Source organism: Epinephelus lanceolatus, chromosome 14, assembly GCF_041903045.1.
Source record: "Epinephelus lanceolatus isolate andai-2023 chromosome 14, ASM4190304v1, whole genome shotgun sequence".
Lineage (NCBI taxonomy): Eukaryota > Metazoa > Chordata > Actinopteri > Perciformes > Serranidae > Epinephelus > Epinephelus lanceolatus.
The window spans coordinates 1494936-1517236 of NC_135747.1; the positions used below are offsets into that span (position 1 = coordinate 1494936).

The 22301-nt window shown below is 40.5% G+C and overlaps 1 protein-coding gene across 2 annotated transcripts in view; it reads right to left on the minus strand.

Annotated features, from left to right (window-relative positions):
* The window catches only part of pde9aa (phosphodiesterase 9aa), a 118784-nt gene that overhangs the window by 73485 nt on the left and 22998 nt on the right, over window positions 1–22301 (minus strand). The window contains exons 3-7 of one of the 2 annotated variants that reach the window (XM_033618093.2): window positions 12365–12449; window positions 7988–8048; window positions 7443–7517; window positions 2542–2628; window positions 1892–1996 (exon numbers count right to left, since the gene is read on the minus strand). In XM_033618093.2, the coding sequence (XP_033473984.2) occupies window positions 1892–1996; window positions 2542–2628; window positions 7443–7517; window positions 7988–8048; window positions 12365–12449 (413 nt within the window). The remainder of the gene's footprint in view (window positions 1–1891; window positions 1997–2541; window positions 2629–7442; window positions 7518–7987; window positions 8049–12364; window positions 12450–22301) is intronic. The other variant, XM_033616978.2, reaches the window with a different exon arrangement.

A 22301-nucleotide genomic window follows, 5' to 3' on the forward strand; every position in this document is an offset into this window, starting at 1 on the left:
CACATTGTAGTTGACAATGTAAGCAGCCAATCAGGGACTAAATTGTAGCTGATGATGTAAAATGCAGGCCGCAGCTTGAAGAACAGTAATGGCAGCTCCTGAAGCACTAACTCAAACGTTAGTAGAGAAAACACAGCTATAACTGAAGTGATTGCAGAAATAGAGTCAATAACAACAATTAAACAACAACAAGAATATGTACTCTTGGAGTTTCTTAGAGGAAATACATTTTTGTCATTCTTCTGACTGGATTTGGCAAAAGTTTGATTTATCAACTGGCTCCATTGTTGATGATGAAGATGTTCCCAATGTTTTGTTAGGCTAACTGGCTAAAGAAGTTTGTCTGTCAAGGTGAGTACTCCCACCCACTGAAAGGGCGGGCGGCACTGAGTCCAGACTGATACAGAGAGTAAAACAGAATGTTGAGCTCACGTCATCAGGATGGTCTTCTCCAGTCTGATTATTCCAACTGACAGACAGAGCTGCTAAAAGAATCATAACATTTTGGGAAATATATTTATTCTCATGGTGGTTATGGGGGGGCGTTTCCCCTTTTCCAATCTTTATTCTAAGCCAGGGGTGGTGCGGCTCTTTGCACATCAGTGTGCTGCTCTTCGATCCATTAATTAAAACCATCAGCGTGCAGCTCTTCCATCCTTCATAAAAAATCAATTCATTGTTATGAGTGCTATAGCCCTTTAAGAAATGTAACAGGCCTAAGTGGAGCGAGTAAGAGAGAGAGGAGTGCACATGGGCAGGTGAGAGGGCGTGGAGTTTGGGAGGAATGCAGGACAGCGCGGTGGCGATATCGATATAGCAAAAAATGGCAGGGAAGAAATGCGTGGCTAAGCGATAGTATGAAAATGAACAAAGGACATTTTTAGCAGAGTCGGAGAGTGATTTTGTGTGAGGAGAGAGTATGAGAGAGGGAGAGACTGTGTGGAGAGAGTATGAGAGAGGGAGAGACTGTGTGTGGGTGTGTGTGGAGAGAGTATGAGAGAGGGAGAGACTGTGTGGAGAGAGTATGAGAGAGGGAGAGACTGTGGAGAGAGTATGAGAGAGGGAGAGACTGTGGATGTGGAGGGGGGTGGAGAAAGACAGTATGAGAGGGAGAGACTGTGTGTATCTCTATTCATGGTTATTCATTTGTGTGTGAGATAAATAAATCTGGCTTTGAAAATTGGAAATGTATGGATTTTGATTTTATGTCCTTTCGTGTTTGTGTGATAGAGGGAGTGCGTTTGTAACCACACATGTGTATGATGTGGCTCTTTGTAGTACCACAGTAATTTTTGTGGCTCTTGGTCTCTGACTGGTGGGCCACCCCTGTTCTAAGCTAACTAGTTATTGCTGAATCTTATTATCTAACTTTTGGCAAGTAGTAAATAAGCATATTTTCAAAAATGTCTAACTTTTCATATCTAGGGCTACTCCAGTGGTTTAGTATAAGCCTATATTTTCATGAAGTTAGGGGACTAAATACACTCTGCAAACTGTTTCCACAGGCTGAGAGGGACTCCTTATGATGAGTACATTGACTTTGCCATGAAAACTTGGTGGTGAATGCCCCCTTTAATCTAAGTGTCTGTCTCAGAGCAGTGTACAAGCTAAGATGCTGACTATTTGATGTCTTGACATTTCAGCATGTTAAGATCTCAGCTTTTCAGTGCTGTGTTAGAGGTTTTTTTATGTAGCTGGGACCAACATGTAGGACTTTAAAAAAAATAATGTGCAGGGTGGGTGGCCATACAAGGCCTGCCATTGTTAGTTTTTATCATTCTCCAATTTTACCTGCTCAAAACTTGAAACTTTGCTTTCAAGTCTCAGCTCAATTCTTTATTAAACCAAGCCTCAAGTCTCACAGCATTCAGGTCTCCAAGAAGCTGCTTACCTGTAGGCTGCAGAGGCAGATCATGCTGTACATCATCTGGGTGACACAGAAACAGTGGCGAAAGTTGTGGAAGGGGTTATTCTTGTAGTTGTCATGAATACAAAGCTACAGAGACAGACAGACAGACAGACAGACAGACAGAGAAAGAGAGAGACATGTCAACAAGACATGTTTCACTATGAGATAGATTTTGTTTTTGTTTTTTCATTATTCTCTTTACTTTTTATTTTTTAGAGAGAGAGAGAGAGAGACAGACAGACAGACAGACAGACAGAGAAAGAGAGACAGAGAGAAAGAGAGACAGACAGACAGAGACAGAAAGAGAGACAGACAGACAGACAGAGAAAGAGAAAATGACAGACAGGCAGAGAAAGAGAGAAAGACAGACAGATAGACCGACAGAGAAAGAGAGACAGACAGACAGAGACAGAAAGAGAGACAGACAGACAGACAGAGAAAGAGAAAATGACAGACAGGCAGAGAAAGAGAGAAAGACAGACAGATAGACCGACAGAGAAAGAGAGACAGAGAGGAGGCTTGAGATCTTTGAGCTTTTGGTCAGTAAAGTATTTAGAGATATTGTTGTGGTGTGGTGTGGTGTTGGTTGGTTTCTAATTGAATTTGCAAATCGTACTAGGTCCAGGTCTCACCAGCCATCTCTTGAGTGTGATAGGGTTGATGTTGAAGCCTTTGACCAAGCCCAGGTCATGGTACATATGTTCAAGACAGCTCAGCATCTGAAGAACAAATGCAACGAATCAATGATATGATGATAAATTACTTTTTTTTTTCTTTTTTTTTAATGCAATGATAAAATGAACCACCTTGCAGTTTTTGATTTGTAAAAACATTCTTTCTGTTGAATTTGGACAGACCTCTTCAATCATATAGTGAGCAGCACATCAAAAGATGCATATAAGCTAAGGGAGCATGTTGGTTTAGATTATGGGCTATTACACCCCTTCTTAAGGAACAAAACTACAAGCAAAATCAACAGTAAATATGTTGCTGTCAATGAATGATGTAGCTCCACAGTCTAAAAGCTGCTTCATCTGCTTTTCCAATTCCACAGAGAAAAGAGAAAAGAAAACACTTGCTGAAGAAAAATGGAAAAATGGAAATGGAATACTGAATGAAATACTACTCTAAAATAGCAGTATGTTTGAGGCTTATTTCTTTTCTTAATATATATTTTTTTAATTTTGTGAATAGCACAATAAACCTTGTTTTGTTGTAATTATTAAAGTAAACTAAATAAAATATTATTTATAAAAATAGCAGAATTTGCCTTCTGAACCTTATACCATAAAGACCAAACCCTATTTTATTTTCAACATGTGAATTGTTGTATATGTGAGTTAAAAAGAATAATAATAATATTGTAAGCACTAAGGACGGACTCATGTTTTGTTTTTTTTGTTTGTTTGTTTGTTTGTTTGTTTTTTAATTTTGGCTTGGGGAATGGATATAAAACTCTAAATGGTTGTATTTTGTATTTATTGGATGCTATTTAAACAACAACAACAACAACGTGCATTCAAACACGTAGCGTAGTGGTTGTGCCGGCGCCCCATATACAGAGGCGTTGCCTCGCTGCAGCGGTCACGGGTTCGACTCCAGCTCGCAACCATTTGCTGCATGTCATCCCCCCACTCTCTCTCACTCCCCCATTTCACTCTCTCCTGTCAATTAAAGGCAAAAGCCCAAAAAATAATCTTTAAAAAAAACAAATGTTGTCTTTAAAAATGACCAAAATTGCACCATTTATCATCGTCAAAAACTGTAAAAACAGAAAATATAATTGGATTTTCAAATATCCAACGATTCTTGAACACAACCAAATCTGAACTTAAAATGGTGATATATTATCAAAATCATTTTATTCTATGTCTCATTGAAAATTTGGCCAAATACTAACTTTTGCCAGCATGCACAACAAGAGTGAGAAACTGAGGCTTTTTTCAATTCCAGGATTTCATTTTCAACTTTTAATTTTCAAACATCAAAGGGTAAGTTTTAAAAATCAAGAATTCATGGTTGAGGGAGGGTCATGCATTTTCCTCAAATTACTCAGGGAGGCTACAGGAAAAACATTTGTAGCTTCATGGAGTGACAAAATAAACAAACAAAAATGAAGTCACACTGCAGCCACACTGCTTCTCTGATAAATAAAGAACAGTCCCTAAGTAGCATAGAATCCTGGTGAATCCATACCAGATACAGCAAATCCATCATCTCTCCCATTTTCTTGTAGTAAGTCAGTTTTCTCTCTCTTCATAGACCTTTTTCACAGCAGATATTTCCACTTGTCAAACACAGGTGCAACAAATGGGATTTATAATGACTGCATTTCATTTAGATCTTTCACTTCCAGAGCATTTGCATTGTGCATGTTTCACACTTGAGTTTATATTTGCACATTTAATGTGATGTTCTATCCTACAATCATTAAGCGCAATGACACAACTGCCCCTTAAATTAAGTATCTGCACATATACGAGCCTATATTCATTATATAGTACAGATGAGATACAAATCACAATTTTACATTTATTTTGCATCTGTTGATTTTTCACTTGTAAATTATCCTCTAATAATCCAGATTATAAATCAATCATTTACATTATGTAGAGATACTGTACCGCAAGTAAGCTTAATGTTTTACTGAATCACCATTTCATCGTCCTACAGTTCTGATCTATTTCATGTTCTCTTTGCCTTATTACATATTATCCAAAAGCTATAAACATGAGGTAATGTGAACTGAGAGAACTAATTTATTTGGCGATTTTGGTGATGTCATCAGTACTACATGGAGCCACATGGGAAAATTGTTTTGACTCACAGGAGGTCATGCAGCACTGAATCTGCTGTGTTTTTTATATTCTTTGGTGTCACAAAGAGTTCACCAACAACTACCTGATAATCAGGACTATCAAGACTGCAACTGAACATCGTATTTAGGAGATCACTTTCTTGACAGCTCTCATGACCGGCAGATGGTAGTTTAGCTTTTGATCCACTCTCATAAAATCATGTGACTGGTTTTCTTTGTTTTCACATCAGTGTCTTGTTGGAAGCAGACTGAGACCCAACTTTTTAAGTGGTCTCGATGAACAGCTTAAACACCAACCTAAACCACCTGAACCCAAAGGGAAAAATGAAGTCTGGTGCATTTTCTGTTTTGGTTCAGTTCAGTCTTAGAGATAATGTAAGGAGCACAGACATGTGCAGGGGCTCATAGTAGAGCTGTTTAATGTTGAAAGGAGCCAGGTAATCAGGATGTCTCCTGCACAACATATTTTGGAGGTTCTGCGGGCTCATTAAAACTGGTGGTAGACACCGGGGTAGATCCAGAACACGCTGGCTTGGGTACACCTTGGGATCCCCCTGGAGGAGCTCCTCCAGAAGACGATGCTGGGTAGAGGGACATCTGGACTACCTAGAAGGTTACACAACAGTGTGACCAGGCCACACATAAGTGGCAGAAAATGGATGGATGGATAGAAGGAACACCACCAATTTCACACATCAAAGTGTTTTTACAGGTCTTGAAGAGTTTTACTGCATATGTGAAAAAACTGTATAAAGCCTTTTGTTTCTCTAGAGAAGAGTTGTGTGAAATCTGATAAATGTCCATCATCGATTAGGGCTGAAGACTTCAAGTTTGAAAACTAGAATTACCGCCTTGCCATTGTATGCATCTGTGCAGGAGGCAAGTTGCACTTAGAGTCTACACCCATGTCTGTGAAAACATGGATGCTTCACACACATCCTTCCCCCAGCAGCACAGGAGATCTATACAATCAACACAGTTTCAAGGTGGACACCCAAGATCAATGTCACCAGTTCAGTATGTCTCCCCTTCTGTTCCTGAGTTATGCACTGAGTAACGGCCAGAAAAGTGTTTTATGCAATACATTATGATGTCACTGTGAAGTTGACCTTTGACCTTTTGGATAAAAATGTCACCACTCCATTATTATATCCTGTTACACATTTGTGTGAAGTTTTGTCATAAATAGTGCAAGAATTCATGAGTGATTCAATGAGTTATGGACCAAAACATGCTATTAGGGCTGTCAAAATTGCTCAAAAATGACGTTCGAATATTCCTTCTAAAAATAACTCATAGGTTCGAACCATTTGAATTTTTTTTTCGCATTATATCCACAAGAGGGCAAACTAATACAAGGAAACATACTTCTGTATGTATTAATACAAGGAAACATAACTACTTGTAGGTATTTTTATTTCAACATAAACGTCTTTGAAAACATTTACATACCTATACATTAAAACACATAAAACAATTCTATAACATTACGTTATAAACGACCGTGGACCTCTCGCTCACCCCCCCTTTCTGACCCGTGGCCACACCGCCTGCAGAAGCGCTGCGAATAGCCTTGAAGCGCCGAGAAGCGAAGCCAGTTTCCTTTCGGCGCCCATGTTAACCGATTGTGTCATCCACACCGTCTGCGGCGCGGCGCGTGGCCGCTCTCACTTCCCACTCGCAAAGAGCTGCGGTGGTGGTTTTTTTTCCCTCCACAATCGAATATCAATTTTCACATTCGAAGGTCCATTTTTTTTTCAAGTTCGAATTTAGAATATTCGTTGACAGCCCTACATGCTATGTGAGGTTACTGTGACCTTTTACCACCAAAATCTAATCAGTTCATTGCTGAGTCCAAGTGGACTTTTGTGCTAAATTTGAAGAAATTTCCTCAAGGCGTTCACGAGAATGGGGTGGATGGACAACCCCACAACATGCCTCCAGTTGTGGCTATGGCTGGCACAGAGGCATAATGAAAACAATATGGGAATGTGGAATTACAAACAAGTGATCTTACTAGCCCTCTGTAGCCTGCTGTATCCCAGCCCTTACCTGTGCTTGAGGCTAACAGCTCAAGACTATTGGCAATTACTAGCATAAAACACCCAGGTCTCCGACCAAACTGTCAGTGGTGGTGGTGCTGCATTGTGGGCACAACTTTAACATTACCCTTATCATGTGTTTGATAAGCCAAAATCTCTGCAATTAGAAAGATTGGTCTGCATGTCCAGTTTTTGTTGTGTTAGTGTATGGTCGGTAACATCAGGCAGCTGGCACTTCAAAACACTTCGTTTTCTCTTCTACTTTGAACACAGACTTTTGATCATTAATGACAATATAAAACTGAACACTTAGGAAATCATAAATAGCATATTAAATCACAGTTAATTTGCAATTTCTTCACCAGTTACTTAATCAGTTATAATTAACAGAAATTAAACCTGTGCTTGATGAAAAATGAATCAGTGGATAATCAGGGCATGAGTCTCACCTCATTCGGCTCCCACTGCCAAGCATCGAATGTAGGCAATCTAAGAGCTTCTACTGTCTCCTTAGACAGATGGTACTACACAAACACACACACACACCCACACACACAGAGGGTAAACACGCACAAAGGGCCACAGGACAGACAGGGAGACAGGGGCACATGGAAAGGAGAAGAGAGAGGAGAATTGCAGGTGAGATGTGTTTAAGCCAGCTGATCAGTCTTACCTCGTTGGCCTCCCACAGCCAGACGTCGAAGGCAGGTTTTTTGAGGGCGTCTATGGTCTGTTGTGACAGCATGTACTGGAGGCAACAGAGCTTGCAGTTAACCCTGTCTGCCTCCACCTGGCGCAGGCACACACATCTACGCACCACTACACACACTTACTGTAATGCTCATGCATATAACCTCATGTCATCCCTACTACTTTACTTTATTTTCCTAAATTCTTGCTGGACTGCTGTATCTCACCACAAAAAGGAAGTGTTTAAAAATGTTTCTTTCTGTTCAGTTACAAAATGTGCATCTATGGATTCACTGCTGTGTTCTCTGAGAGTAGAGATGAGATGATTATTATCTCACAGTGACCTATTGTACTGCAGTGATTTCTGGGAATAGACAAGGACTAAACCTGACGACCAGTTACATTTTCACAACACTCACACCTAAACAGCATGGTGTTTCTGACACACCTGTCATCAGCAGACTCACCGGGCTAACAGAGCATACAGTGTAGTGATCCCTGTGACAGAGACTTTCTAGGAAAACCTACCTTTGGGTAGGAGGGCACATCTCTACGAGGAGTCAGCTTCTTATTGTCCTCCACAAAATTACTGAAAAAAAAAAAAAACAGTTTGAAGCTACAAAGAATTAATACAAGTACCAATTCTACTAAGAATAATAATACAAAATATGAAATTCAATAATATTCATTGACCAGTCAGTGAAACAATCTCAGTCTCCAGTGTAAAACTTTTATCACCAAACCTCACCAGTCTTACTTTATCAATTACTTATACTGCTACTTATTACTACTACGACTAGTTATTTTACTCTTTGCATCTAATGCTAGAACTACCAGTGACACTGATTAAGGCTTTAACCATTGATAATTTTCCTTACCAGATGATCTCTAGATTCTTGTTTCGATTAATCAAATCTTCAACACACTTTGAGAAGTATGGACCCCAAAATGTTCAATCATGAATACAAAAGATGTTTAAAATAAATATAAATCATCATATGAATTGTGTATTGTGCCTACACTGGCCTACAATCGAATTTTTATCTAATTAATGTGTTTTTTAAACTTCATAACAGAAAATCTGATTTCAAATGGCCCTTTTTCAAAAGTTCATATTTTATAATGGCATTTTCCCAGTGACACTTTTATTTCATGACACTTTTTGTTTCATAATGTTGCTTTTCATGACAGTGGTGCTGTCATTTCTCATTTTTCTGCCAATCAAGTGCCCTTCCTCTCTCAAGCAAGCAAGCTCAACAACTGCTACCAGATTTACCAGTTCCTGTTCAAATCATGATCAGAATAAGGTTGACTGACAAGTAGGATTTTATTTACAAAGAATTTTCTTTGGTGTTTGATATATTCAATAAACATATTTAGAGGAAATTAAGATAATGGCAAGTAACTGCAGAAGAACAAAAAACATTAAAATATAGTGGAAAAATTACAACAAAATACTGTACAAAATGTTTTAGAATTAAAGATTTTCAGCAGTTGTGTGCAGGATCTTAAGCAATATTGATCAGGGGACCTGCAAAAGTTCACAGTACAGAGAATATGTGATGGGCCAGGGCGTCCTGTCGGAAGGGAGTGTTGTAAAGAGTTTGTGTCCAAAGAGTGGCATGTGATTGGCTGAAAAGTGAGATGATCACTGTTGACAGTCAGGGTATGAAATAAAATATTACACTATGAAAAGTCACATTATGAAAAAAAACTTGACATGAAATAAACGTGTCACCGGGGCAACAAATACAATTATACAGTGCCCTCCAAAAGTATTGGAACAGTGAGTCCAATTCGTTTACTTTTGTTGTAGACTGAAAACATTTGGGTTTGACATCAAAAGATGAATATGAGACAAGAGATCAACATTTCAGCTTTTATTTCCAGGTATTTACATCTGGATCTGATACACAACTTAGAAGATAGCATTATTTGTAATGGACACAAAATTTTTAGGTGAGCAAAAGTATTGGAACATATAAACTTAAAATAGATTAAAGTGAATGAGACTTAATATTTAGTTGCAAATCCTTTGCTTTCAATAACTGCATCAAGCCTGTGACCCACTGACATCACCAAACTTTTGCATTCTTCTTTTGTGATGCTTTTCCAGGCTTTCACCGCAGTCTCTTTCAGTTGTTGTTTGTTTTGGGGGGTTACTCCCTTCAGTCTCCTCTTCAGCAGGTAAAATGCATGCTCTATTGGGTTTAAGTCTGGAGACTGACTTGGCCAGTCTAAAATCTTCCACTTCTTGCCCCTGATGAACTCCTTTGTTGTTTTGGCAGTGTGTTTTGGGTCGTTATCTTGCTGCATGATGAAGGATCTCCCAATCAGTTTGGTTGCATCTTTCTTTAAATTAGCAGACAAAATGTTTCTGTAGACTTCTGAGTTCATTTTGCTGCTGCCATCATGTGTTACATCATCAATGAAGATGAAAGAGCCCGTCCCAGAAGAAGCCATGCAAGCCCAAGCCATGACATTACCTCCACCGTGTTTCACAGATGAGCTTGCATGTTTGGGATCATGAGCAGATCCTTTCTTTCTCCAAACTTTCGCCTTTCCATCACTTTGGAAAAAGTTCATCTTTGTCTCATCAGTCCATAAAACTTTTTCCCAGAATTTTTGAGGCTCATCTTTGTACCTTTTGGCAAATTCCAGCCTGGCCTTCCTATTCTTCTTGCTAATGAGTGGTTTGCATCATCTGGTGTAGCCTCTGTACTTTTGTTCATGAAGTCTTCTGCGAACAGTAGATTGTGATACCTTCACTCCTGCCCTCTGGAGGTTGTTGCTGATGTCACTAACAGTTGTTTTAGGGTCTTTCTTTACAGCTCTCACAATGTTTCTGTGATCAACTGCTGATGTTTTCCTTGGTCTACCTGTTCGACGTCTGTTGCTTAGTACACCAGTGGTTTCTTTCTTCTTCAGGACATTCCAAATGGTTGTACTGGCTATGGGCAATGTTTGTGCAATGGCTCTGATTGATTGTCCATCTTCTCTCAGATTCACAATTGCTTCTTTTTCACCCATAGACAGCTCTCTGGTTTTCATGTTGGTTCCACCTCTAAATGCAGTCTGCACAGGCAAAACCTATCATACTCAATCTGAAACTGAGCTCAGACATTCAGTGCTATTTATTGTTTGAATAATCAATGTAATTGGGAGACACCTGGGCAACAAAACACACCTGTCAGTCACATGTTCCAATACTTTTGCTCATGAAAAATGGGTGGGTTCAAACAAAAGGTGCTATCTTCTAAGTTGTGTATCAGATCCAGATGTAAATACCTGGAAATGAAAGCTGAAATGTTGATCTCTTGTCCCATATTCATCTTTTGATGTCAAACCCAAATATTTTCAGTCTACAACAAAAATAAAGGAATTGGCCTCACTGTTCCAATACTTTTGGAGGGCACTGTAGCTGCTGCGCAGCAATGGTCAGGGCTGGGCAATTTTAGGCAATTTTAGACAAATCTGGGCAATTCTGAGCAACAAGAGACAGACTAGGAACACAATAAGAAAGTTACCATTACAATGTACATTTTGCATCAGTTGAGGCTTTAACTCACAACCTCTGACACCAAGGAATATCTTCTATCTGACTGAGCTAATTAGCAAGTGACAACTTGTCTGTGGCTTCACAAATTGACTAAGCCAGCCACCAGGATGACAGCAGCTGTGAAGGCAGATTTTTAAACTGCTGTCATAAATTCAGTTATCAAGACAAAAATCTGAAAATACACATCTTGCATATAGACAGCATGGAGATGTTGCTGATTTGTTTTTAATAAAACAAGTGAAAAACTGATGTGTGTGCTGTTTGACAGCAATGGTTCACATGAGGACAGAATTCAAAATGCTGTCAAAAATTCAGTTTTTGATATAAAATTCTGATATTTGCCAAACATCATCTACCATGATTCCAAAATGTTGTTATTATTATTTTTTTTTTTTAGCAAGAATTTGCAAGTATATGTTTACAGTACTGTTTACAGTCAAACATCTTGATGCACTCTAGGCTCAACTTTTGATCAATCAAAAATCTGTGAGAACAATTTGTGGAAGACAGTCTAAAGATGCTTGGAAGTTTGGTGTCAGTTGAGCAAAATTGTGAGAGGAGATAGGTTTAAGAAGTTTTACAATTTTTGAAAAAAAAAAAACAGTGATGGACTTCATAATTTGCAATAGGTTTAAATGTACAAAAGTTTCTTCAGTATTGGGGCTACATTTTAAATAAAGTTTTGAACTTTAGATGGTGGCGCTACACACCATCAGGGCTATTGACTTGTGTTTGCAGCTGAACAAATCTGGCATCTGACTGGACCTTTGTGCAAACTTTGGTGATTTTTCATGCATGGGAAGTAGGATTTCCTTGGAAGAAGAAGAAGAAAGAGAAGAAGAAGAAGAAGAAGAAGAAGAAGAAAGTACGAGCAGGAAAACAAGAGGCCCCTAAATATCTGTACTGAAAGAAAAATGTTATCCAATGAAATTCAGTTATTTTGAAAATGCAAATAACATTTCACAATACTAAGCTCAATTTTAATAATTTCTTCAGATAATTTCAGAAATGTTTTGTTCATTTTTATATATTTTTATTTATTTTATATTGAACACTTTGGGCTCCCACAGTTTGGGCTGTTGCTCTTAACTGATTTTAACAATCAACTGAATATTGTGTGATTAATTTTCTGATGAGACTAATTAATTTATCAACTAGGCCTTGTTGTTTCAGTGTTAAAATAATAACTACCATTACTACAGTAATAAATACTTTTTTTTTTTTTTGCTATAACTGCACTAATAATGATACTTATGCAATACTAACTGCTCTGCATATATTCTTATTTATAGTAATAAAATACTAAAGTAGATCTCCTGACAAATTGCTTCTGTTGTGGCTGTCACCTGTTGTTTCTGGATGCCATCTCCTCATGGAGCTTCTTAATGTCGTTGCAACATTTCTCAATCTCCACCACCTTCATCCCCTCCACTGCAGACAGACAGAGTAATTTATTAAAACCCCACTAGTTCTAGTAGCAAGTTGGCCAATGCATCTGTGGGTCATTGAACCAAAGTAACAGGGCCTTAAATGATTTTATTTGTTTAGCTGGCCTCTAATGGTGACTGAGAGGTTGGAGCAACAGGTCTGTAGTGTGGCCTACCCTGGCCTATAATGGAATTTGTATTTTTCTGGTGTTCAGTGTTCATTCATTTTGTTGCTCATTAAAGCAGTCAGTCCACAAAACAAGAGGTGGACATGGCTGCATTTATTCCAGCAGGTGATTCAGTTCATGAATTCCAGCAGACAGTGAGACAGTATTTTAGACAGTTAGTTCTGAGATCTAACTGAGGCTGATGAGCTTCTTGGCTGTGACATAATGGCAAGCCATATTCAGCCATACTGCCATATAGGTAGGTGTCATTTAAGATGAAAGGCTGGATCCTCAGAAAATGCCAAGGTGGAGATGGTGCACACAATCTCCTATAATGCAGGATGTATTTTTGGTGAGTCCCGTACAGTCGGTGTATAAAGGTTCCCTGATGGTCAGGGTTATGAGGTCTAAACTGTCCTCCAGCCTTTCAGAGCAGAGATGATTACAGTCAGTACCTAATTAAAGCAGAGATTAAACAAAACATCTTGTCATATAATGTGATATGAGAAAAACCTGACGTAGTTGCCTGGTTGGGCATCTTACTCTGCTAACCTCTTGCAGCAACACAACAAAATTAGCTGCTCTGAGCCAAATTTTGTACTTTTGTTAAATAATTTTGCTGTTGATCCCTAGCAGCTCACACCTCTTTCCAGCTGTGCCTGGACCAGCCCAGAAGCTCAGACCCTTGCTCCTTGCCCTGAACCATCAGAGGTGGGGCAATTGATCACAGACTCTCTAACCTGAGCCAGAAAGTTAGAGGTGCAAGCACAAGGTTTGCAACTAGCTTTCCAGCAACACGGAACTAAGTGAGTTAGCACCCAGCATCTAACTCTGCAAGGACCCCAAGCGACTGGCTTCCTCAGATCAGAACCTTTGGAACAAGGACACAGCAAAGACTGCAGCTGGAACCACAGCTCTTCCCACCCTTCTTCTGCCGGCTAACAAAGCAGTACTGTTCAAGAGACTGAGGTGAGAGCGGACTTGAGATCATGCAGTGTGCATGAGCATATCATTTACCTGCCTTTGAGTTTATGTATAATATTTCGCTACATTTAGAGGCAGCTTGTTAAGGTTGTTACAGCCTGTTTGATAAACTTGTGTTTAGTTATGTTTCACAGTTAACCCATATCACCAAGAAATCAATCAATTCAATCAATTTTATTTATAAAGCCCAATATCACAAATCACAATTTGCCTCACAGGGCTTTACAGCATACGACATCCCTCTGTCCTTTGGACCCTCACAGCGGATAAAGAAAAACTCCCCAAAAAAACCTGGCAGTAGCTCAGTCCATAGGGACTTGGGTTGGGAACCGGAGGGTCGCCTGTTCGAGTCCTCGTCCAGACCAAAATATGGAGCGTGGACTGGTGGCTGGAGAGGTGCCAGTTCACCTCCTGGGCACTGCTGAGGTGCCCTTGAGCAAGGCACCGAACCCCCCAACCGCTCGGGGCGCCTCACCAAGGGCAGCCCCCTCACTCTGACATCTCTCCACTTTGTGCATGTATAGGTCCTGTTTGTGCATGTGTGTGTCTTTCGGACCTGTGTGTAATTGACAAGCAAGAGTGAAAACATAGAATTTCCCCTCAGGGGGATTAATAAAGTAAATAAACTTAAACTTATAAACTTTAACGGGGAAAAAAAACGGTAGAAACCTAAAAAGCTAAAATATAAAGGTTTCTGGCATTTACCTCATTCCTGTACACTATAATTCTGGTTAAATCAGCTATTTCTGGCATAATTATTCCGTAACTGTATGTCTGGAAGCAGGACACAGTGATGTTTACTGAGTTCAGATAATTGATGCATATTCTTTAGCGTTATTTTGGTGACAGTTCATACATCCAGTTTAGTGCTATTTTGTGTTATTAACATGTAACTTTGAATGAGAAACTTTCCAACCTTAGAGTGTGCCACCTGTAGTGCATAAGAAGGCATTTCTTTCCAGTTAAAATATGTAATATACGCAATGAAGGAGACTGACATTGAATGTTGAAGGCCAGTTTATTCATTGTTTATTAATATTGTTTCTGTTAGTCTTTGCCTTAATAGATTATATGCAGACCATTATTTACCTTGAATTTGCTGTCTTATTTCCATGGTCAGTTGCAGTATGTAACATTACATACTGCACATTACATTTAAGGTGTAACCTGATTGTTTCTGTGGATCTTGCATGTTGTTTCCTGTAGACCACACACACTCGCCCAGCCTCTTAATAAACTGGTAAAAGGAAGTTCTGCCTCTTGTGTGTCTGATCAACACCCCTTGGCGACGGCTATCACACCTGAACCACTTAGTCTCACCTACAAGTACACCACCAAGTGACTCTTTCTCCCATCCACTCAAGGATCGGTAAAGTAACAACTGGGCATAGCTTCATCACAGCTTTACAGGCTAAGCAAGACTGTTTAACTTGTTGTATGTGATTTAATGCTGTCATTGAGTTATTGCTGTGATTGATTGCAGTTAGGTCATTGATTAGTTGGCTTCATCAAAGCTAAGTGTTTAGTTTGCTAATACTGTTCACAAACAGATTCTTGCACACAACTAAACAATCTCTGCACTAACTGTTTGCAACACAAATCACATTCACATAGACTCATTAACAAATAGGCTTTCAACAGAGCTACACCCAACCAGGCATCTCAAAGTTCCCGCTTCTTTTCCTTTGTCTTTGTCCTGACCACACAGTCAGACAAAAACCTCCCCGGACCTGAAGCCAGCTTTGATTCGGCCATCTTGTAGTTCTTTGTTGTCAGCCATTTTGTTTTGTAGGCCAAACGGCTCTTTGATCACCACACCCGCCTTTGTCTCTCTCTCTCGCGCGCACACACACACACACACACACACACACACACACACACACAAAGCTTGTATATGGGGCATTCTACCGAATGTGTGCAAAGTCAGGCTGGAAATATTTTGAAATTTTGTATGTTTTATTCCCAAAACTTTGTCCCTATATATATTGTATCATACCATATGTAAAGGTCACATATCTAGTAAAATGACTGTAAATTTTTATATTGTATTTTCAGACTGTTTTGGAATGTTTTTCCTCTCACAAAATTTGTCACTACTGAAACATATAGTATTATATTATACAAAAAAATATATATCAACCTGTTATGCTTTTTCCTTCCCTTGTCTAAAGCAGAGTAGAGTAGAGTATAGAGTAGAGCACAGCACAGTAGAATAGAGCAGAGCATAGTAGAGTAGAGCACAGTATAGTAGAGTACAGCAGAGCAGAATAGAGTAGAGCAGAGCATAGTAGAGTAGAGCAGAGTAGAGAAGAGTATAGGAGAGTAGAGCAAAGTAGAGCAGAGGAGAGCAGAGCAGAATAGAGTAGAGCAAAGTAGAGTAGAGCAGAGTACAGTAGAGTAGAGCAGAGTAGAGAAGAGCAGAGTAGAGCAGAATAGAGTATAGAGTACAGCAGAGTAGAGAAGAGTAGAGTAGAGTAGATTATAGAGTAGACCAGAGTAAAGCAGAGTATAGAGTATAGCAGAGCAGAGCATAGTAGAGTAGAGCAGAGTATAGTAGAGTAGAGCAAAGCAGAGCAGAATAGAGTAGAGCAGAGTATAGTAGAGTAGAGCAGAGTAGAGTAGAGCAGAGTCGAGTAGATTATGGAGTAGATCAGAGTATAGTAGAGTAGAGCAGAGCAGAACAGAGTAGAGCAGAGCATAGTAGAGTAGAGAAGAGTAGAGTAGAGCAGAGTATAGTAGAGCAGAGTAGAACAGACCAGAGTAAAGCAAAGTAGAGCAGAGTAGAACAGACCAGAGTAAAGCAAAGTAGAGCAGAGTAGAACAGAGCAGAGGAGAGCAGAATATAGTAGAGTAGAGCAGAGTAGAGCAAAGTAGAGCAGAGTAGAACAGAGTATAGAGTATAGCAGAGCAGAGTATAGTAGAGTAGAGCAAAGTAGAGCAGAATATAGTAGAGTAGACCAGAGTAGAGCAGAGCAGAATAGATTAGAGTAGAGCAGAGTATAGTAGAGTAGAGCAGAATAGAGTAGAGTAGAGCATAATAGAGTAGAGTAGAGAAGAGTATAGTAGAGCAGAGTAGAGCAGAGTAAAGTAGAGTAGAGCAGAGCAGTGCAAAGTAGAGCAGAGCAGAACAGAGCAGAGTATAGTATAGTAGAGTAGAGCAGAGTAGAGCAGAATAGAACAGAGCATAGTATAGTAGAGTAGAGCAGAGTAGAGCAAAGTAGAGCAGAGTAGAACAGAGCAGAGTAGAGCAGAATAGAGTAGAGCAGAGTAGAGCAAAGTATAGTATAGTAGAACAGAGTATAGTAGGGTAGAGCAGAACAGAGAAGAGTAGAGCAGAGTAGAGTAAAGCAGAGTAGAGTAGAGAAGAGTAGAGTATAGAGTAAAGCAGAGTAGAGTAGACCAGGGTAGAGTAGAGCAGAGTAGAGCAGAGCATAGAAGAGCAAGACTTTGGACCACAAAATTATGGGGTTTAACTACTGACCATTCCATTTTGTCACTACAGAAATGATCATGTCACTACCGAAACTTTACCATAGGTTTCGGTAGTGACTGTTTCGGTAGTGACATTCCTAGCTATTTTTCAGGATAACTAAAGAATGCTAGCAGTCACATGGCTAACAAGCACGTCTGAAGAGTTGTTCGCACAGAAAAACATAATATTTTTACATAATTGAAGAGAACGTTTTCGGTAGTGACGGTTTTAAAAGTTACACACTGATTTTCAGACTTTGGAAGACATTTATTTAAAAAATGATGGGAGTCAGCGACTTACCATGCAGCCATGTGGGACGGGGGTGCAGTACTACCCCCCTTCTCAAAAATTCAGGGGTGTGGCTAAAATCCAGACTCAACCAGAGCATTAAAACTCTTGTGTTTCGGTAGTGACATGAAAACAAGGGACATTATTTTTTTAGCATAGTTTCTTAATTTAAAAATTAATCCTACAATACATCTAAATCTTTCAACTTGTGTTTAAACTTAATCACAAAGGTGTTTTAAATTACACTTTTGAAAAAAATATGAAAAATGTTTTAAGTGTTATTTACATGAATTGAATTTTAGAGGTCAGGGTTGGGGACAGCTACTTCCCAATAGAAAGTACCCTATAAATGGTGATTTTGTATATATTTAGCTTATCACTTTTTCATTTAATGTCCTGGGTATAAATAGGTCATAACATAATCTTTGTAAATATCTATGTCTGAATACTCAGTTATATCATTTTTGTTGTTTTTTTGTTAAGGGACAGCACTTTGCACAAAATCGGTAGAATGCCCCATATAGATAGTTAGAATTTGTGTGTTTTGGTTTGCTTTGCTAGTTTGTGAATAAATATAATTCTATGGAATCATACCTGCTGTCTGTTTAATGTTGCACAAGAGTGAATGAATAGTCAACCCCTGCTGCGTCAAGAACTCCGAAATCCTTCAGGCGTTACTGTTAATTTTGGTTGTTGTCATTAATTTAATTATTAATCAAAACTCCAAATTAATAGTTTAGCGTATTAAGGTTATCTTTAACTGGCTATCATTTTTCCCTTTACGGGAATGGTGCCCCACGAGGTGATTTAATGTTAATTAAGTCACGTTATTTAACATAATTCTTAATTATTATTAATAATTATTAATTATTTCCGATAGTCAATTGACCCCCAACATAATTGGTGCCACCACGTGAAGGCCTAATTTATGTTCACAACATAATTGGTGCCTCTGTGTGAAGCCCAAATTTAAATCCCTACATATTTGGAAATTCCTGTAAATTCCTGTCCTTTATCTTTGGTGCCTGTTTGTGTTGTAGCTACTCCTCCTCCATGCTACCCCCACAGTGAAGGCCAGCACATTCTTTTGTTAGGCTAGTGTACATCAAAAGTTACACTTGAAGCTGTCTGCCAAGCGACACCACAGCCGACCACACATTTGATTTTTGTACTAAGACAACCCGTTTTAGCCTTACCCTGTTTTAAGACCTAACAATGGAGAACCCCTGTTTAGAACAGTTTACCTATTCCAATGCACAGAGCCTAAACTCTGGCTGTCCAGAACTCATCAGCAGATTGAGTCTCAGTGAATGCAGTGAAGAGATTAACTCTCTACTCAGCGACAGCTGTGATGCACAGACTGCATCCAGTAATACATTGTTAAAATGCTTGCTTCTGATCTTTCACAGGCAAACCACCCTTGCCTTTCAGAGCAAATCAGCATTAGAAAAGGAGGTAGACACTCTAAGAGCGCAAAATGCTTCTCTCCTCCATGAAGTACAGATGGCTAACAAGAAAGCCATGCGCTACCTAGAGAATTTGCATTCAGCAGAGTTAGACCTCTGCTCAAATAAAGAAGAGCTGTTTAGGCTTAGATCAGAACATCTAGCCCCAGCACAGTCTTACAGCAAGCGTGATTCTGGCTTCTCTGATTCACACTCTTCCCAGTTAGCACCCCCTCAGCTCAGTAAGTGGAAATCTTTCCCACCAGACCCTATGTGCCTGTTTAGATGACAACGGTTTGTCTAAAAACGGAAAAGTCTGTCCGTTTTAAAAAACTTCTGCGTTTATATGACGACGTTATTGAAATGATCCCTGTTCACACAGAGCCGCAAAATCTACTGGAAACGCTGTAGTATGCATGCCAGGCCAATGGGTGGCAGTGTAAATTTGCAGAGCAACACCACGGCATGACGTCACGTGCCTGCGCTGAAACGCCTTCCTCTACAACGCGGCGATTACAAACCAAAACAAAGAAGACACAATGGCGAAAGCATGCACAGATAACTTTGTCTGGATGGACGGCGAGGTGGAGTTGCTACAGTAACAGATCTACACTTCACTTCAAATCAACACGGTGAGCAGCACAAACAGAGCTTGGCATTGTTGTTGTGACGGTCGACTTTCTCACGCATACCTAGTGACTGGAACCGTAATGCGCATGTGCGAAAAGTCTCCGTTTTCAGAGGAACTGCATATTGCAAGTTTACATGACAACGGACACGCTGCCGTTTCCAAAAAATTGCACTCTGGAGCCCGTTTTCAAAACGTTGCATTTTCAGGCACCCAAAACGATCGGCCAAAACGCAACTAAAGTTTACTGTTTTTAGTTGAAATCGTTGTCGTATAAACGGGACCTAAGTCTTTGGGAATCAAGTCAGCTCCCCAACCTCCACCAACAGACAGAGGTAGCAGTGACCTGACTTCCCATGTCTCAAACACAGACGTTGAGGAAACATGTAGTTTATCTTCAGGATATTCTGTCCCATGTATTCCTCAGACACTGATTTTTGACAATTTCCTGACCTGCAGCATATGATTTACACCTCCTTAGGAATGCTAATTTAGTCTCGCCTTCACCAGAGAGGACATCTGACTGCTCTCGCTTTGAAGTGCTTGAGTTTTTAGCTAAAGACATTGAACTGTTTGATCCAAACAACTGTGATCAACATGCTGATGATTATTTGAGAGAACTTGACAACTGTCTAGTTGACCTGCCCCAGGCAACTGAAAGGGAGAAGATTAAACTTTTGTGGAAAACCATCTCCAAAGCTGTCCACAAGTTTATTCAGTGCCAGCGTCCCAGTGTTAGAAATAGTTACACCAAGCTCTGTCAAGCACTGAAAGAAGAATTTTCTTCTACTGCTGATGAGATTGATGCTATGGTTGCAGCCCTCCAAACATGCATGTCTTGAGGATCCTAGAGATTATTACAAACGTTTGAGACACGTATACTTTCAGGGGCAGAATGTACCAGGCTTAGAAGAGAACCCAAGCTTCAAGTCTGTGTTCTTGCGTGACCTGCATACTCAAGTTGTACTCATAACGTGTAAAGGTATCCCATCCATGCATGAGCTCAGGAAGTTGACACAGGTAGCTTGGGAAACTACTGTCCCTTTCAAAGCCACAGGGATACCAACTGAACCTGCCAGTTCAAATCCTGCAGTGTCATGTAGTGTATTATTTGGAACAGGTGACCAGTAAGGGGCCCAGGGTCAAAAGCATGTATGGTCAGGGTCAAGAAGATATTTATGGCCCAGGGTCAAGGTTTGGTGAAGTCCAACTAGGGTGACTCTCTGTTGTCTGTTTGACTTTGTCTCACATTTCACAGAAACAACCGAGTTTATATAAAGCAGGGTATTTGGAGCTGTTTTTCAGAGCAGTTCACATTGGCCTCGAACCTCTCCAAGCATTCTAGATGTTTGATAGATGCTGTATTTCTTGTAATAAACCTTTTCTTTATGCAAGCAAGACGGTGTCATCGGAGTCTCCTTCATCACCTTCACATCATCGCTATTTAATAAACAACAGTCACACAGATCTTCTGCCCCAAAACACCACCCTCACAACAGCTCAAAGGGGTGTGTGAAAAGACAGCAGGGAGACAAGAAGTGTAGCCGCTATGTCCCCCAACTACCTCGAGATGGCAATTCACAGAACAGAAGCTGTAGAAGTAAAGGTCATACTCAGAGATTCTGGCCCAGAACTGTGACCTGACAATTGACCAGTCAGATGATTAGCACAGCATCTCTGACATTTCTGACCACAGTTCAGAAGATAGTCAAAATCTTTCAGACAGTGACAGCGCCTCTGAATGACACTCTGCCTCTAGCTACCATTAGCGTTACAGCCCTGAGCCACCAGCTAAGCTTGTATATTGTGACGGCCCCGCCCTCTACGTTGGGGGTGTGTGTGGGCAGGTTGCTGGTTGGTCTCTTCTATGTTCCAGGTTCAGCAGAGGTGGGACTGTCATCAGGAGATGTGCTACACCTGGGCCCGGTGGAGCGCATTTATCCTCATGCTGGCCGAGACTCTGGTCTCACTCCATCCACGCCGTCAGAGGGGGACGCCACGGCGCGGCTGTGCTCTATGGTTTTCCTTTTTGTTTCGCACACTCACACACGCATCCACACCCGCCTACACTACTGATCACTGATACTGATCGTTCGCCTTATTTTACTATGTTTCAATAAACATGTCACTTTTGTATTGGAACCTCGTCTCCCCTCCCGTTATTGGTTGCAGTCCCCGAGCTGGACTGTAACAAGTGGGGGCTCGTCCGGGATCGTTGACCCAGTTGATTTTCCGGAGCTCAGGTGAGGCCTGTGGGCAGAGTTTCATGGGTTTTGTGAATGAAGCCGGTTGTAGTGTGACGTCAGCACTCAGCTGTTGCCTTTTACGGTGATTGAATGAACACTCAGCTGATCGCTCGGGAGTAGCATGGATGACGAGGGTGAGTGTGTTTGTTTGCTGAAGCCGCTGCTTGGTGCGCCAAGGTAATTGTGGGCCTGTTGGCCGGGTTTTTCTTTTTTTTTTTTTTTTCATTGTGGCAGTGGGTCCGGCAGCCAGCCGCAGCCATCGTAAGTTGCCGTTGTTTCTGTCTCTGTTAGGCTGAAGTGCGGACTCCCTTTGGTGTTCGTAGTGGGGGGTTGTAGTGTGGTGTGAAAGTGGCTGGAGCAGTTTGCTAGGGAGCACGGCTGAGACTGCAGGTGAGGATGCCAATTGCTGGTTGCTTTGCCGTGTCTGCGGTAAGTAGTGCATAAATACCCACCGCAACTAGCGCCTGAAGACTATGGGGGGAGTTTTAGCTAGTCTGGTTAGGCAGGTAGAGGGACAGTCCTGCGGTGACACTCTGGCTGTATGGGGGGGCTGTGTGGGGCTCAGCGCGCTGCAGTTTTGTTTTGTTTTTCAGTGGCCAAGAGGCAGCGGACTGGTGAGGGAGTGC